The sequence below is a fragment of the Siniperca chuatsi genome, linkage group LG14, assembly GCF_020085105.1.
Source record: "Siniperca chuatsi isolate FFG_IHB_CAS linkage group LG14, ASM2008510v1, whole genome shotgun sequence".
NCBI lineage: Eukaryota > Metazoa > Chordata > Actinopteri > Centrarchiformes > Sinipercidae > Siniperca > Siniperca chuatsi.
The window spans coordinates 13,308,174-13,325,005 of record NC_058055.1 but is presented as its reverse complement, the minus strand read 5'-3'; the positions used below and the strand labels follow the sequence as shown (position 1 = coordinate 13,325,005).

The 16,832-nt window shown below is 38.4% G+C and overlaps 1 protein-coding gene across 5 annotated transcripts; it reads right to left on the bottom strand.

Annotated features, from left to right (window-relative positions):
- Positions 1-152: 152 nt before the first annotated feature.
- Positions 153-14,359, bottom strand: slc47a1 (solute carrier family 47 member 1). 5 transcript variants are annotated; one of them, XM_044221834.1, is made up of 17 exons: positions 14,020-14,358; positions 12,950-13,051; positions 12,186-12,254; positions 11,920-12,068; positions 11,348-11,390; positions 10,097-10,141; positions 9,163-9,260; positions 8,390-8,487; positions 8,146-8,259; positions 7,349-7,416; positions 6,489-6,597; positions 6,021-6,096; positions 5,872-5,941; positions 5,600-5,732; positions 3,018-3,112; positions 1,404-1,508; positions 153-1,297 (listed from the first exon to the last, which is right to left on the bottom strand). In XM_044221834.1, exons 1-17 carry the CDS (start codon positions 14,230-14,232, stop codon positions 902-904), a joined length of 1,983 nt encoding a protein of 660 aa, XP_044077769.1. In that variant the 5' UTR covers positions 14,233-14,358; the 3' UTR covers positions 153-901. The 5 variants fall into 5 exon arrangements, with proteins under 5 accessions (XP_044077769.1, XP_044077770.1, XP_044077771.1 ...); XM_044221835.1 differs by having other exon boundaries at positions 153-1,294; XM_044221836.1 differs by having other exon boundaries at positions 153-1,276; positions 14,020-14,357.
- Between the last annotated feature and the right edge of the window lie 2,473 nt (positions 14,360-16,832).

The window sequence follows — 16,832 nt, the reverse complement described above, 5'->3', positions numbered from 1 at the left end:
ATTTTCTGCCCATCAGTAAGGCAGCTGTTGGATGCTGTGACGTCAACAACAGGATATAATATAATAATTGGTGGTTTAGTTTTTGAATCCTTGGCAAGTTTGGATTGGAAATAAGCCACCATGTCCACCATGCATGAGCTTCCCTAGGTTAGTTTCATTGTTACACACTTTAAAGGTATTTTTTATTGATTAGGGTGCTATCACAGTACATTATATTATTGGCATTAGATATGCAGTAAAAATAACTAGCTTATTATTTATTAATCACCTCTATCCTTAAGAATACCAGGGCAGAGTGACAGTGATACAGGAAGACAATGGAGTAATGTATAGCCTGCTCATATAGTTATACTGTGTATTACATATTTACATGTATACATGTAAATTTTACATCCGATATTTACAGTCAATCTTACACTTAAAGTTAAAACACAAGAAAATGATTTAAGCAATACATGTCACAGTGCAATATGTAAATCAAGACAGGAATAGGTGTAAAAATCAAAAGCTATCAGTGGAAGAACATCTGTTCCTTGATGCCCACGTGGTCTCTTAGTGAGGGATTTATAATGTGTCTTGTAGTCCCAGTTGAGCATCTCAGGCTGAGCAGGTTAAAACATGATGTTGCTAACAAGACCTTTGTTCATCCTGCCAGTCTCGTTTGATATTGCTTCCAGCTTTCTGTGGATTTGCTCAGCAGTGCAGCACTTTTTCTATACACAAGACGGAGCCAGTGGCCCATGTCGGGCTGTAGTTTTACAGAATAACAACCCAAGTCTATGGGTAGACTATGAAACTTAAGACAGGAATTCAACATTTTTCTCTCGAGGAGATCTAAATTGATTGTTTGTAAGAACTGTGTTCAGCCACTAGATGTCTACATTCAGAGGTCAAAGATAGCTCAGCGGTTTGAGGTCAGGTCTAGTGTAGCCAGTGCTGTAGGAGTGGACTCATTAGCCCAGTTCAGGGTAAAGTTGGCCCTGCTCTGGGCAGAGGGCTCCGGTGCAGGGAAAGCAATGTGGAAAGCGACACCTATGGCCAAAATGAGAACTGAACCCAAGAATATGAGTCCCCGCCGCAAGATCAGCTGAGTGACAGGAAGCAGCGCTTGAGGTTTTGTGTTTGAAGTACTTTTGCTCTGCTCAGCATCCCCCTCAGTCCCTCCTGCATTTGTGTTGTTGCCCCCAGCCTCATGATCCGCTTTCAGCTCCTGATCCTGGGTGTTGACTAGACTATAGCCATCTGCTTTAGGGGCTTTTTCACCGTCCAACTGGGCCTTCAGGGTGCAAAGATGCTGCTGTTAATCAATATATGAGCGGCTCAAGTATGATAATACATACACAAACAAAGAAGCATGAACACCCTATTTAACTACGCACCACATGCTGTACAGATGCACTTACTGTATTAGGGCAGTCAGAGATGTCAGGCACCATCGTTTCACTCAGCACTGTACTAACAGGACGCTTCGATATCACCACCACTTTCTTTCCAGCTCGCAACTGAGCCTGAAAGCACAGAGTGAAGTTCATGAGACACATAGAAATCATTTTTATTCATCTCAGGATGAGATTTCAGTCACACACAAATTTACCCACAATCCAAAAAAATATATATTACACCTAATAATAAAATAATTCTAATAAAATGTGTTCAGTTGCAGCATGTTTGAGCATGCATGTGTGTATGCAATGTTCAGCTCTAACATTTATGTTTTTCTGTGTTTTGTAAAAGAGTTGAGAGAGATAACTAATAATGATATGCAAAGGAAAAATGACAAAACAAAAATAGACTTTGTGATTAATATGAATGTTGTTGAAAAACTGAAACAAAACAAAAATTTAAAACGCTGCCAAAATTCAGTTGCTGCGGGTAAAATGCTGCAGGGATGCCAGAATTCACTGATGAGACTGCCTCCTGATGAAGCTGCATTATTAACAAAAAAATGTCCCAATAGGAGGTTTTATTTGATAATCCCAGTTACAATCCTGCCCTCAATCCTTTTTAGAAAGGTTTAAATACCATGTATGGTTTTAAAGAAAGATATACGGAGCCCCCTAAAGGTCATGGCAATGTTTTTGTGGATTACTTTTGCATTCACTCACAATATGTTTTATGTTCCCTCGCAATACTTTTCTTTTTCCATTCCTTCTGAGTCATATGTCTATTTGTAATGGAAGCTAGTGTGGAGATTCTCAGGTTAATGCATTAAGCATTGTTTATGGACACCTCACCTTATATGATGTCCATTGCAAAGAAGTTATGATATAGAACATTATCAAACTTCTGGGTAGGAGGCGTATGTATAAGGAACATCAATTATTGCACCACACTTATAGCAACAGGCCTTCTACCAAAACCTGTTTCAGCATTAAAGGTTACTTTAATTTGTTTTGTGCAAAGAAACAGAGGACCCTCTGCAAAAACTTTCATTGGTCTACATTCCTGATGTATCTCTGCAAGTGCTTCAATGTTGTCTGCTCTTTCTGTGACAGAACCACAGACTCTGTTTGCAGCATTTCAGTCGCCCTCTGGTTGTTGCTTTTTTGACAAATACAAATACAGCACATTAGCTTTATGAGGTAGATTCAACTGCACATCTGTAATTCCACCTCTAGAGACGTCTCCTTTTCCTCAGTGAAACCCCTCTGGAGTACAGTACAGTACAGAGTACAGTAACTGTTCACAAATGAAACCGACAGCATGCTGCAGATTGCTGTACTGGTTTCTTCTGGAGAGACCTCTTGATCGTAGAATTTGTTTAATTTTACTTTCACTAACAATCATGCATGTCTATTGAATAGAAGTACTATATCAGCATACTTAATGCCCAGTTCAAAGTAAAGTTCAATGAGCTGATAAACTGTTGCGTTGCGCTGAGAGCAGCTGAGCGGAAATAGACATATGGCTCTGAAGGAATGGAAGAAGAAAAGTATTGTGAGGGAATGCAAAAGTAGTCCTCAAACAAATTCTCACAGTGACCTATAGGGGGCTCCATAAAGATAAGAGCATCCTACCTTGTGTGTGACTTTTTTCCAGTTCAGTTTGAAGATTAGAACCAGGAAAAAACCTGTCTCTAAGAACACACATATGAAGAGACCCAGCCACAAGCCTAACCAGAGGGACACAAATACAAAGTTTAGTAGAAAAATTGGTTAACAAGAAAAACAAATGATAAACTTAATATGTATGACATTAGTTTTCTGGTTATTTGGTCATAATACAATTATAATGTATTCAACTATTACTATTATAAATAATTAAATCAACCCTTAAAAAAGTCCTGTCAAACTTATTTCCAAAGAGCTACACAAAGTTTGATGCACATTGGGTGAATGAGTGTGTGTGTGTGTGTGTGTGTGTGTGTGTGTGTGTGTGTGTGTGTGTGTGTGTGTGTGAGTGTGTGTCTCAGTATCCGGGCACATTTATCAATACATGCACACTTTGAGTGGACAGCAAAGATCCACTCTGGCAGGGGGTAAATGGCAGGCTGCAGGGAAGGAAATTACGGAATGCCTGGTGCAGCAGGACCGAGTGGGTTTAACTAATGAACCTGGATTTAAATATAGACACACTACCTCATTTACAACTTCTGCTGGCGTACTTCAAAGGCACTGCTCATTCGACAATACAAGAGATATTTAAGTATATTAAATATATTATGTCAACGAAATAGAGGGAACTCCCTGATCACTGACAACTGCTGAATTTGTGAAAAACATCATGGTAGTGTGAAACGCTTTGAACCATACACATACAAGTCACCTTGTTTGTGGTCACTATGGCCACAAGGTCAGGTTCCTACCATCCACTAGAAGTTAACCTAAATAAGAGTGTTGTTTGATCTTTGGGATACCTGCCAGTTTACATTAACTTTAATGTAGGACCCCACATGGGTTTGGCTGATGTGCAAATGGGGTTGCAAAAAAATTGCTAAAAATATATATAGATTTTTTTTTAAAGTAGTGTGAAGAATTTACACATCAAAGTTTGTTTACAAGTCATGGGGAGTACTAAAGCATATGCGAAAAAAGTTCTATAAAGCCTTTTGTGGCTCCAGAGGGAGCTGCGTAAATAAATTGCCTCAAGTGATGTCACTTGAGTCAGTGTCGGTTGGGGCTGAAGACATTTTAAAATCCACTATACCACTAGTATAATATTAATTCCAATTAGACAATACAACTGTTTAATTTTTGTAGATTTTGTTCCTTAATTAAATCGTTGTGCAACTAAAATGGTCTACATTGGTGGTTAGTCTCTAATTTGTTAATGCTAAGAAATAACTTATTATTATAACCTTTCATGACATAACAATGAGTTCAACATTCGAAAGTTTACTCTAGCAAGTCAACCTTTTTTGTAATGTCCCGCCCCATCCAGGCTGTGGTTGGCTCACGAAAAATGACATTGATGATCATCGACTTTATGAAAAGTTGGACATGTTTCAACAAAAGGCAAACGATATTTCTAAATAGCCATCCAGCCAAACCCAAACCTTGCTTATCTTATCCCTATTGTCTTCTGTTCAGTTGAACTGATATTGCTGGGGTTGCTGGGCTGCTCTCTGCTCTCTCTCCTCTCTGCTGCCAATGCCTTCAGACTCACTAGGCTGAGATGATTGACAAGTAACGGCACAAATGAATAATTAGTTATTTTAAAACATTTGGCAGCCACACTGGTGTGTAATCAAAGACACATTTCTCTCGCTCTTGTTTTTGTATAATTTTGGCACTCTGTTTTTGCAGATGCGCTGTTTAATGAAGGTACTGGTTTAAAGATGTTAGTGGCCCAGCCAGTGTCAAGAAAAAAAACAATGGGCCAATTTACCTGTTTTATGGGCCGGTCAGACAAAACAAAAAGACAGTTGTGTCGGCCCAAAAGGCACGTCGGCCCACCAGGAAAGTACCCGGTCTGCCAGATGGCCAGTCCAGCCCTGGCTGCTACTAGCATAACACCAACCAAACTGTCAGCAGTCGAGTTGCATTGTGGGCAATTTTAGGCACCAGGTTTTGATAACATGGTATGCGTCTTAACTCAAAAAGTTTGACTGGGTGATTGACCTATCAGCTTTGATGCGATCTTTGTGGATCTGCTAGCAATTGACACTACAAGGGGTTTTGGTTTGGAGTGAAAGATGACATTGCACATTTAAAATATATGGTTGCCTGCAAGCAGTGATTTGTGTGAAGCTGGATTCAGTGCTCTTGTTTGCATGAAATCAAAGTACCAGTCCACACTAGATGTGACAGATGAGATGAGAAATGTGCACTCTCGACTACACCCCTTGACTTTAGGCTATAGCGTGACGTGCAAGCACAACCATCTAGTTAGACATGATGAGTTCAAATGAACATCATTGTATACATATTGGGCTTTAGAAGTAGCATAGTGGTGATTGTAGACTATAAAGTTCTTTCATAAAGAATTGTCATTCATTTCAAACAGCTGGGGTTTTGAACATTTTCAAACCTAAAATTTGGATCCAGAGCCGAAAAAGGTTGGTGTAAGATCACTGAAATAACAGGTTCACATTTATTTCATTTTAATTTATAGCTTGTTTGCAGAAACATAAAGAGATAGAATGGGATGAAAGCATTACCTAATATTCGGAGCTTGGCAGCAAACATCAGAGCTATTCCCACTGGTAGGCCGATGCAGTAGTAACACACCAGGTTGGACAAGGCGGCAATTTTCTGCATCCCAGATCCCACAAGAATTCCTGAGCAGACACACTGAAAACACACACACACACACACACAGAAATTGAAACAAAGAAAAAAAGTCATTTATTCAACAAAACAAGCAAACAGCTATGTGTACTATTCAACACAAGGGCTCAATGTAAAACAAGACTGTTCTGTAATAACATACCAGAAGTGCATCAAAGAATTGTAGAAATGTGTAGATTGTGAGGTTCTCTGAGACAATCGCCACAATGTTTCTGCAGACAGTAGAAGAAGATCATCAAAACCAGAGTTACCTTTACATGGTGAATGAATGTGTGTTGGTCTGAAACTCACTCATCAGAGGTAAATATGTAGCCAACGACGGACTTACAGCCTGCGATGACAAAACCCTGGAACACAGCAAGTACACCTATAACAAAGACATTACATAAGGGATAATACCTGACAAGTTGTACGTTCCACGCATTCACGATTCATGCAAATATCAAACACATTTGAAATTGAAGTTGCATGGTTCTCACAGGTATTTATCTATTTATTTGTGTGTGCTTACACAATTAAAACAAACTCCAAGCTCTTGGTGTTGCTGTCCATACCCAGAGTTTAAGACACTGATTACACCTACATCAGTGTCCAGTTATACTGTATTAGTATAAATTAATACACCTGCCAACCAATAAGAATCAAGAATTCTCACGGTTTAGAATATATTATTATTATTATTATTATTATTATCATTATTATTGTTATATTAATTATGTATGTTTGTGTTTACAACTATATGCATATGTGTCTTCATACCTGATAGAACCAGGGCCACTTTGCAGGTGGCTATGGCCCTGGTAGTGTTCCCGGCCCCCAGAGCATTCCCAACACGCACACAGGCAGCTACATGGATACCCAGAGGGAACTGCAAGAACCCCATATTACTTTTTGGTGTCAGTTACAATCAGTTATACAGCTGACTTAAAGGAATAGTTTGCCATTTTGCGAAATACACTTATTCACTTTCCTTCTGAGAGTTTGATGAAAGCTTAGCATAAAGACTGGAAGCAAGGGGAAACAGTGGGTCTTTCTAAAGTTCAAAAGTAAATCTACCAGAATCTCTAACACTCACTAATTAGTTATCCATACACAAACAGAAATGCAAAAATGTCTGTGATTTAAGGTTGCATGCTGTAATTATTTCTTGACAAGTTTATCTAACAGTTTATCTATCCGCCCAGCACTTGTGTGCAGAGTTTCTCCGGCTATAGACACAGTGATGACAAGACAAGTCACTGCACCAGGCCACAGTTTGCCAATATACAGTTACAGCATTTAACTCCCCGTAAAACCACAAATTTAAATTCTTCCATTTCTAAATAAAACAAATGAGATACAACATGTTAATTTGTGAGCTCTAGAGGTGTTTGTAGTCATATTTTTTAACTTTGGAGAGCACTAGGCTAGCTGTTTCCCCCTGCTTCCAGTCTTAATGCTAAGCTAAGCTAATTGCCTCCTAGATCTAACCTCCTTACCTAACCTCTTTACGTAACATACAGACATTAGAGTGGTATCAATCTTCTCATCTAAAGTGAATAATTTCCCAAAACGCTGAATTTTTATTAAATAATAATATGTGCATAAATATTAAAGTGAACACATTGGATGATCCATACCATATATATTATGGTTCCTATTTCCACCAACACATGCTGGGCAGCAAGATCCACCTCGCCAAGTACACCTGATATGATAAAAATCAGATTAAGACATTTACAAAGACTTTCCCACCATGCCTAAAAGCTACACCAAGAAACTTGCACAAATGTGGACCAAACACAGTCACTAAATGCACACAGCATTCTGCTGGTTTATCATTCTGACAGGTCAAATTTTACATGGCGCACATATGGTATGTTTAGATTATTCTCTTAACTTTCAATTAATCGCATACTGCTGGTGGAGAAGTGTCCATATCCAAAAGCAAATAAGGCGAATTTATGGTGTCACAGTTACTGGGGATGCCCTATGTTGCAGCCATACATTTTAATTTTGGCTTAAAAGAAAACTATTTTTTGTGTCTTTACCTTGTGTACCTTGTTTTAAGTGGTTTGGTTTATTCAAAATTGGAGACTTTTGTGTTAATCTATTTAGCCGGTTTCAAACAACTCAATTCACTGCTGTGGCAAAGATTGTTTATTGACTTGCATTGGTAATACTGAATAAATGCTACTAGGAAATAACTGTTTCATATTTCAGTTATCAATATAATATGTTTCTAAATATTCTTAAACGTCAATTTTAAAGTCATTTTGTATAGAAGTTTTATGTGATTACAACATTTTTACAATTACTCTGATACAAAATTTTGGTACAACATCTATTGATGCTTACACTTTTTCAAGCTCCACTGAAAGGGACTTTAAAGAAATTACAAACAAAAGCAAGTGTGTGTGTGGCAAACAACACTGACCAGCAAGGAAACCGCCAACCTCCCAGATCCACCACTCAAAGTAGATCATCAAAGCACTGGGAATAGCCAGCTTCATATAGGAGCCCCACTCCTGCAGACATTCAATTGACCAGCCTGCAGAAAGTTTCACACAGAAGGGTTAGGTTAGGGTTATACTCAGTATGGCCTGTAGAGGGCGACAATTTTCAGAAATGCTGATTTGATCACTTAGTATTTGATATTCATATTTGTATGTATAACTCACCTCCCCATGTCTGCAGATGGAGCTTCTTCCATCTGATGTAGCCAAACAACAGCAGGCAGATGGCGATCTGAGAGAGGCTGTTAGCAATTGCTGATCCACTGCAAACACACATGATCTTTTTATACTGGAAGGTTGTCTAGTGCCGGCCTACATTAACTGTGACTCCAAACCTCTCTCTAGGCAAAGATGAGGAAGGAGGTCAGCATCGAAACAGTTAACGTTACATTGTGGTTTAAGCACACTTGATGTCTAAGGGTTTGAGAATAAGCCTTCAATATGTCAATATGGGAGGGAAGGGACAGACCTGACCCAACCACAGAGACGTGATTGGTTAAGTGGACTGCCTGTTGAATAAAATGTTTGTCCAGCTGGACCAGGATCAACGCCTGTCAGAGCTCTCTCTTCTTTCTCTGCCCTAAACTGCCCCCCTCTCTAAATAAAGTACAAAAATAATAAATATCAGTGTACTGCTGACTGTGTTTTAACAAAAAACAAGTCATTCTTCTTAGATGATTAAAATGCATAATGAGTTTTCTGACCTCCTGTCCTCTTCTTTCCAAACTCCTGGCTATGCATCAGCCCCCCGCCCTCTCCTATTTGGACAGCAATGAAGTGACCAGGAGAGAGAAAGATACTTTCTCTGTTTTAATGCTATAGTGGCTTCACTAGTATATTATTGGTCATGGCACTTGATACCAAGTCTGATACCATATCAAGTAACACATAGTCCATCAAAAATGAAACGGTAAGGAAAAGCAGCATGACACACTTACATGACACCCAACTGGAGGCTGAAGATTAAGACATAGTTCGCCCCCAAGTTGAAAATGTTCACTGCTGCTGCTGTGTACAACTGAGGTAGAATGATCCCCTGACAGACAAAAAAGACACAATCAGCTATCCAATCTGTACAGATAATACTCAAAATGCATAAATATTATTTATACAGGTTCTAGACAAACAAAACAAATTCAGGAAAAAGACAGCACTCCAGTGGTATCAAGAGGCTACAGCCATGCTAGCAGCTTGGTGAGGCTGTACTTGCACAGCGGTGCATACATGCTAACATACTCACAATGACAATGCTAACATGTGCATGTTTAGCAAGTATAATGTTTACCATGTTCACTAATTCAGTGTAGCAGGTTAGCATGCTAACATTTGTTAATTACCACTAAACACAAAGTACATCTGAGGCTTATGGGAATGTCATTATTTCGCATGTATTTGGTCATAAACCAAAGTACTGACAAAATGTTATTTTGATCTGATGATGGCACTAGAGGAAAAGTTAAGGGATCACCACAGTTATTCCAATTCATCCTGAAGGGGGACATGAATGTCATAACCAAATTTCATGGCAGTCCATCTAATAGTTGTCAAAACCACAAATGTGAACCTCATGGTGGCGCTATAGGAAAAGTCAAATGATCATCAAAGTCATTAGGATTGAATGTCTGGGAACCATGAATGTCTGTATAAAAGTTTGTGCTTATACATATTTGGCGTGACACCATCTCTGATGTAAATACAATTTATCAAAATGATCAAGACATGAGGTGATTCTTTCTTTTTCTACCACTGGAGTGTCACCATTTCCTCATTTTGTTTTGTGGAAACAAACACATGGCAGTCCATTCGTTGAGGCAGGACACCCACTGAAATTCAGTGCAGGAGAAGCACACATGTTTCCTCTTATAAACTTACTTGGTTTTGCAGGTAGGCAACTTGGAGCTGGTGCAGGAACATGGCCTGTAGCAGAGAGAGGCAAAGTGGATTTTTTAAAGAATAAAACTGATAGACCTCTACAATACCAGCCAGGATTCTCGAACACAACTTTGATGTGTGGAGAAAAATTATGTAATTTAGCTGTCACTACTACTGTGTATGTTGACTGTATGCCTCTATGACTCATGCATTTCCAAAATGTTGATATGTTGCGTGTGAACAGGGTCACCACGCATGCTATTAATTTGATGAAAACATATCAGTGCGCAATATTCCAATTACTGCAACTGACATAAACACACACACTCAAATTAAGAGGACTAAGTGGAGTAAGCACAACATGATGGACAAAGATGGATATTCTGTCTTGCTTTTGAATCACTGTGTCCTTTATACACTTCAGTTCAATTATATTCATCGTTTTCTTAATACAACACCTACTACTGTTTTTATGCCCATTACTGCAAAGATGCAGCTACCCATGCTTTTCCTTAATTGCTTTCATTTCATGCACCAGAAAGGCCATGGAGAGAACTGGATGAAACAGGATTTTTTCTACACAGACAATGACTTGGCTACCACAGTTGGAAAAATGAAGTAAATTCATCAACACAGGAAAAAAACAATGAAGTTTCACCACTTGTCTGCTATTAGTTTGTATTTCTGCATTTATTTTGTAGTTCTAAATATATTTGCTGTTGGCTACCTCACATCCTTCAAGCATCATCAAAAAAGTGTTTGTTGAATTTGGGTCACTGTAAAGGCTTAACAAAATTGAATCAGATTAGAGTGATTAGTGATCAGGTTATACAGTAGTGTGCAAATAAACACCCTGCAGGGCTTGAAAACAATGCCAGACAGTACTGTCTTTTGGTAATAACACTGGAGCTCACATCCACTCTTTTGATGAGTAAAAAGACTCAATCAGTTGGTCATCAGAGTTGTGCAATCGTTGCTTTCAGACAAAGACATCACCACAAATTTCCTTGCCTCATTCTCTGCTATGCTTCCTATTTTGGAGAACTGGTTGCACCTAAGCTTGATTTGCATTTCTTACTTTTTAATACAGAGCCCATAGTGCGTCCTAATGTGCTAATTCTGTAGCTCAAGTAACTGAGAATATTGTAAAATACAACATATACTGAATTAGGCAATAAAAATTTTAGTCCCCCAGCAGACCACGCTATATTTTATCAGGCTCTCAGGGGTGTTTCAGTTCAGTGTACTCACTGGAACAGCTGGCAGAAATGCCATCGCGTAGAGGTGGGCAATTCTGAAGGGGAGGCAAACAGTATTATTAATTTAGTAGAGCAAACACAAACACAATAATTCACTATCTTCTCAGATATGCCTTCTTTTTGCATGTCTATATATGCAGTATCAAAACTGTGTCTGTTCACTTTAAATTCCTGCTTTGTTGCTTTAGTTCCTCAAAATAAAATGACCAGAATCTAACTATATTACTCTACATATGGGTGCAATCATAGATCACATATCAAGTTTGAACTTGAACTCCAGGTGTCTAAAGCTGCATGCACAATATTCACATAACATACGTTTGTGTAGGGAACTTCAATACTTTTTGTAGGTTTATACAAATACCTACATAAATGTACATACAAAGCTGAATTTAAGCACACCCACATAAAATACCTCTATACACACTAACCTGGAATAATGCAATACATAGATTATATAGATGTCAAACAACCTAACTAATAGAGCATCAGCATTTTGTACGCACTGACACATATATGCAGAACACACACATATATATATAAGATATTAATCCGTTTCATTACCTCGCCACCTCATCCTCTTGGTGCAAGATGAGCAGTAAGTTGTGAGAGTTGATCAGAAGACCCCAACAGGGCAGACAAAACAGCAGCAGGATCAATGAACTCCTTTGGAGAATCACCCCCACACGTTTCATGTTCTTACTGCCGAATGTCTGCAAAACACAAATGAAACGAAAGAGAACTGAATCTGATTACATAGATTAAAAATTTAAACCTTTCCATAAATAACACACAATAACAATGAGGCACAAATGATGTGGTTTGCTCACCTGAGAAATTAATGTGTCACAAGCCACAGCAAGACCATAGCCTGTTGCAGTTGTGGTCACATTAATGGTCTGAGAGGTGGAGATTAAATACAAAAATATCAGAGAACAAAAACTGCAAGTTAGACTTTAATTATAAAATGTTACTCTTCAAATGTATTTTACTCATTGTCCTTTTTGTTTATATCCATAACTCTGAGTAATATGTACATTACAACACCTCAGCTGTTTCAGCAATAAATGTAAATGTGGTTCTGATTCAAGACAGATATTTTTGCAGACCAAGATGGCCGACAAAACTGGGGCTGATGTTATCTATGTGCATCAGTCTTATGTAACTAAATTATATTCTTGTTATATCTTTTTGCTCTTCATGTTTCTGCTGCTGGTCTCAGGTCTTGCACAAGAGACCTCAGTCTCAATGAAATTACCTGCCTAAATAAAAACAAAAATTAAAAAAGTGTGTGAATATTGGAAAAAAAGATCTCCACCCACACCTCATTTGTTCAGCGATTTAAATACAATAGGTCTGGTGTGGCATCATCTTCCTATATAGCTAGCTAGCTACCTAGCTATTCATGAAAAATTGCGATGAGGTCAACGCAGCTGTACACATTCTTGTAAGTCGACTTACAGTTATAACTCTGTCAGTAATAGCAGTAGGAGCAGTAGAAGTAGTACAGCAAGAGAAGTGGTAGTAGTTTTACTAGCCTACTTTAGTTGCAGCAGGTAAAATCAATTACTCTACAAAGAAGTAAAGATAGTACCGCTGAGGCCAGCGCGTATCCAGCCAGTTCTGCATTGCCAATGTGACCACAGAATATGGTGATAACAAATGGCAGGAGGAAGTTCAGAATCCGTGACAGCAGCTGTAGAAACAAACAAAAAAATTTGACTAATTTACAAACAGCCCATCATTGATCAGGGGAAACTGTATGAAAGCAAATAAGGGTCATTAATATGTCGAGCTTGTGAAATGATGATAATTTCACAGCCTGCAGTTGTATATCACCTTTTGTGTGAATGTGAAAAAACAATTGCATGTATTAGAGCGTTGTTGGGTAATGGGAAACATTAATTCTGAAGGACTATGAGTTAACAGTTTCCCCGTGTTGCATACAAAGATAGGACATTTGTGTGTCCATCTCTCAGACTGTGTGAAACCTCACTGTTAAAAATATTCCTGCACAAATTTTAATTACACATACGCAAAATATTTCTAAAGCTGCAAAAAGTTTTGTGCAAATTATATCTGTGTCCACAAAACTTTTTCACACATGCACTAAATATTTCTACAGCTGCAAAACTGTGTTACACATTCACAAACATAAATTTATGAGATTTTTTTTTTTTTACAAATTCACACATTCAGATAAGTGCATGCAAAAAAAAATTTCACATTCACACAAATGGTGATATTCAACTGCAGGCTGGGAAATTATTTGTGAACATCTCACAAGCTTAAATAGTAATGACTCTTATTTGCTTCCATAAAACTGATGCAGCAAATCATTACTGTTAACTGGGTTCAGACAGCATATCTGGACAAAGTAGTTTCAAGTTAGAGAGCAGTGTTGTGAAATCACCAAGCACAGACAGGTTTGCACTAACATATAGTATAGGCACCATTTTATTTCACCTTTTGCATACTGTATATATGTTTCAGTACTGGTAACTGATTACACTGTTAGATTGTACTCTGTAACAGTGTACATTCAACAGTAACTCTGCAACAAAGGAATACAGTGACAGAATGTATTATAGTTGTGGCACTTATGAGGCACTATGAATAACATATCAATCCTCCCCACCAACGCTTCAACTTTCCCCTACTCACCAGTGGGCCTGTGAGCCGTAAGACTTGGTAAAGTTCTTCTCTATAGGCCAGTGGTAGCCAACGTCTAACGCACGCACACCGAAATAGTTTGGAGCTGACTGCTGCCGCCACCTCATCTCCCTCAACCCCTGCCATCTTGGCAACAGACACCCCAGCAACGGGCCCTGCACCATGCGACAGGCGTGCAGGTTCCAGGGAACCCAGCTTCTCCATTCAAACACAGAAAAAGAAGTGAGAGGGGAGAAAAGCCAAGGGACAAGGGAGGGAGGGAGCGGGGAAAGAGAGAGCAAGGGTAAGATGGGCAGTCGGTCTATCTGGGTTTAGAAACACAACATATGCACTTCTTCACAGTTATTGATTAAATAATGTGGTTTGGAGGAAGGGGGAGGGGCAAGAGAATGAATAAAGGAGAGAGGAAAAGGAAAAAGGGAGTGACAGAGGGAGTGGAAAAGAACAAAATACTTTTTTGTGGATACAAAGGTCAAAGAAGTGGTGTTGAATGTTTCTTGGTAGGGAGGAAAGGAATACAGTGTGTTTGAGCGATTGTACTGTATATACAGTGATTGAGTGCTTTGTGAACATGTTTCATTAACATATTTTGGTGTGAGTGTGACTGTGTGTGAGTGTGTGTGGTCTTACAGGGCTCAGTAGTAATCTGATGAGGAATTCCTGTTTGCACAGTGTACACAAAGAGCTCTGATGGCATGAACTCTGCATGCTTTGATTAATTACTTACAGGGCATCCATGCTGTTTTGTGTTTGTGTGTGTGCACGTATTGGCCACTGATGTTATCTGCCTCTGAGTGTACTTCGACCACTGACTTTATCTCCGGGGTCGCCCTCCTCATGTGCTTGTCACATAAACACACATAAACACACATAATCACACGTGCACACAAACCTCCTATCATCCATTTCTGTCCTGACAGAGCTCTGTAACTTAAACATTTATTCACCAGCATCTACAGGAATCTTGAACTTATATATGTTAATAAATGACTGAATAACAATACTGCTTTAATCACTGCTACTTATCTTTAGCTTCTCAGAAAAAACAGTTTCAGGAAGCGCACAGTTGATGTGTATCATTTGTAATAACAGCATGGCTAAATTCACCTTTAGCCAATTTCTGTGGCAAAGTCCAGACAGATCTTGAGCTTTAGTATGAGAGAGGTCACAAGCACAGCTATCAGCTTGCACATTACAGCTGAAGAGGCTACGTGTGTGTGTGTGTGTGTGTGTGTGTGTGTGTGTGAGAGAGAGAGAGAAATAAGACATCACTGCATGTGTCTATCTAGTATATATGTTACTAGCTAGTCAATTGTGCAAGATCACATTAGGCAAGAACACACTCTTCTCCCACATCTACGAATGTTGCAAATGCTGCTAATCTTTGATCTGACCGTACACAGGGATTTTTTTTTTTTTATGAGTGCCTATAAGAAGGTGTCATAGACTGAATATTATGTACTGATTATACAAAGTCCAAAGCTTATAATGCATTAAAATTCACTGCATACATAAGAAAATAACAAAGAAGTTGGAAGTTTGAGGGAGGCGTGACTAATACAACTGGCACTTTCTATGCTCAGTCAAAATCACAAAAGGGATTTTTTTGAGAGCAAGTATAAGAAGCTTTCAGACTGAAAAAGGGGGTTAGCAGATACAGGCCTACCATTTTAAGAAGCTTAAAATGTGTGCTCTGGGTTGAGACAGGTCAAAGGGAAATCAAAATTTAATATAAAAGTAGTAACAGCAATAATGATAACCAAGTGTGATATGTCTACTGCCTTCTAATCAGTCTTACCTATTGTAAGACTATGTTTAAGTCTAAGTCTATTGTAATGTAGAGTTACAAAGTGGTTGATAAAAAACATCCATTGTTCATAGTGTATTGAAATCCCTTTTATCATATGCAAATGCATGACGTGGCTCCTTTTTTCTTTTCAGAAATTACATACGAGGAGATATCCACCATTAACAAACACCATATTGACTGCTGATATTATCGTAAGCACACAATAGTCTGATATTAAGGTTAGTAATGCTACTGAGACATTTGTTCGTAATATAGTCTATTGGTCTTTTAGGACAAAATATTTATGTATTTTGAAAATAGCTACATGGATTTCTGCACGCAGTCCAAACAGGTTTGGTGGGAAAAAACAATACAATCAGATTAAAAAAAACATCATATAAAGTTACAAATGTTAAAGTAAGAGTGCACAAACAACACATACAGCAGATAACAAATAACTCTAAAAAATGATGTAGAAATACATTTCTCAGAAATACACTGAAAATCTCAAAAATGAAGCTTACTGTATATTTAAAATCATAATTTGTAGGTCTCCGTAAGTACCTGCAGCTGAAGAAACATTTTCAGTTGGTCAATGCCTCACTCTAGTGGGTAAGAGAGGGAGGGCTGCAGCTGGAAACATGCACACACACAAACACATACACATGTTTGTCCATGTCCTAAAGAGCATAGTGTCCAGACCTGGGCTCCCCCTTACAGTGTTCTGCTTGCTTTTAAAAATGTAATGTTAATCCTCTTTTCATCTTCACCTTTTTTGTCATTAATTGCATTACACATCTGCTACTGTAACAGTAACAGCATCAGACTGGACAATCACCCACACCATACCAAAACTTATTAAAACTTATTATAGGCTACTGTTGGATTTCTTTGGATTAATTGTTGTTCTCAAATTCACCACTACACTACACCAATACCAGAGCCCTAACTACAGAAATTGTGAATATGAAAGTTAGCTAAACTGTTTAACAAATATATAAGTTGTAAAGCCTTA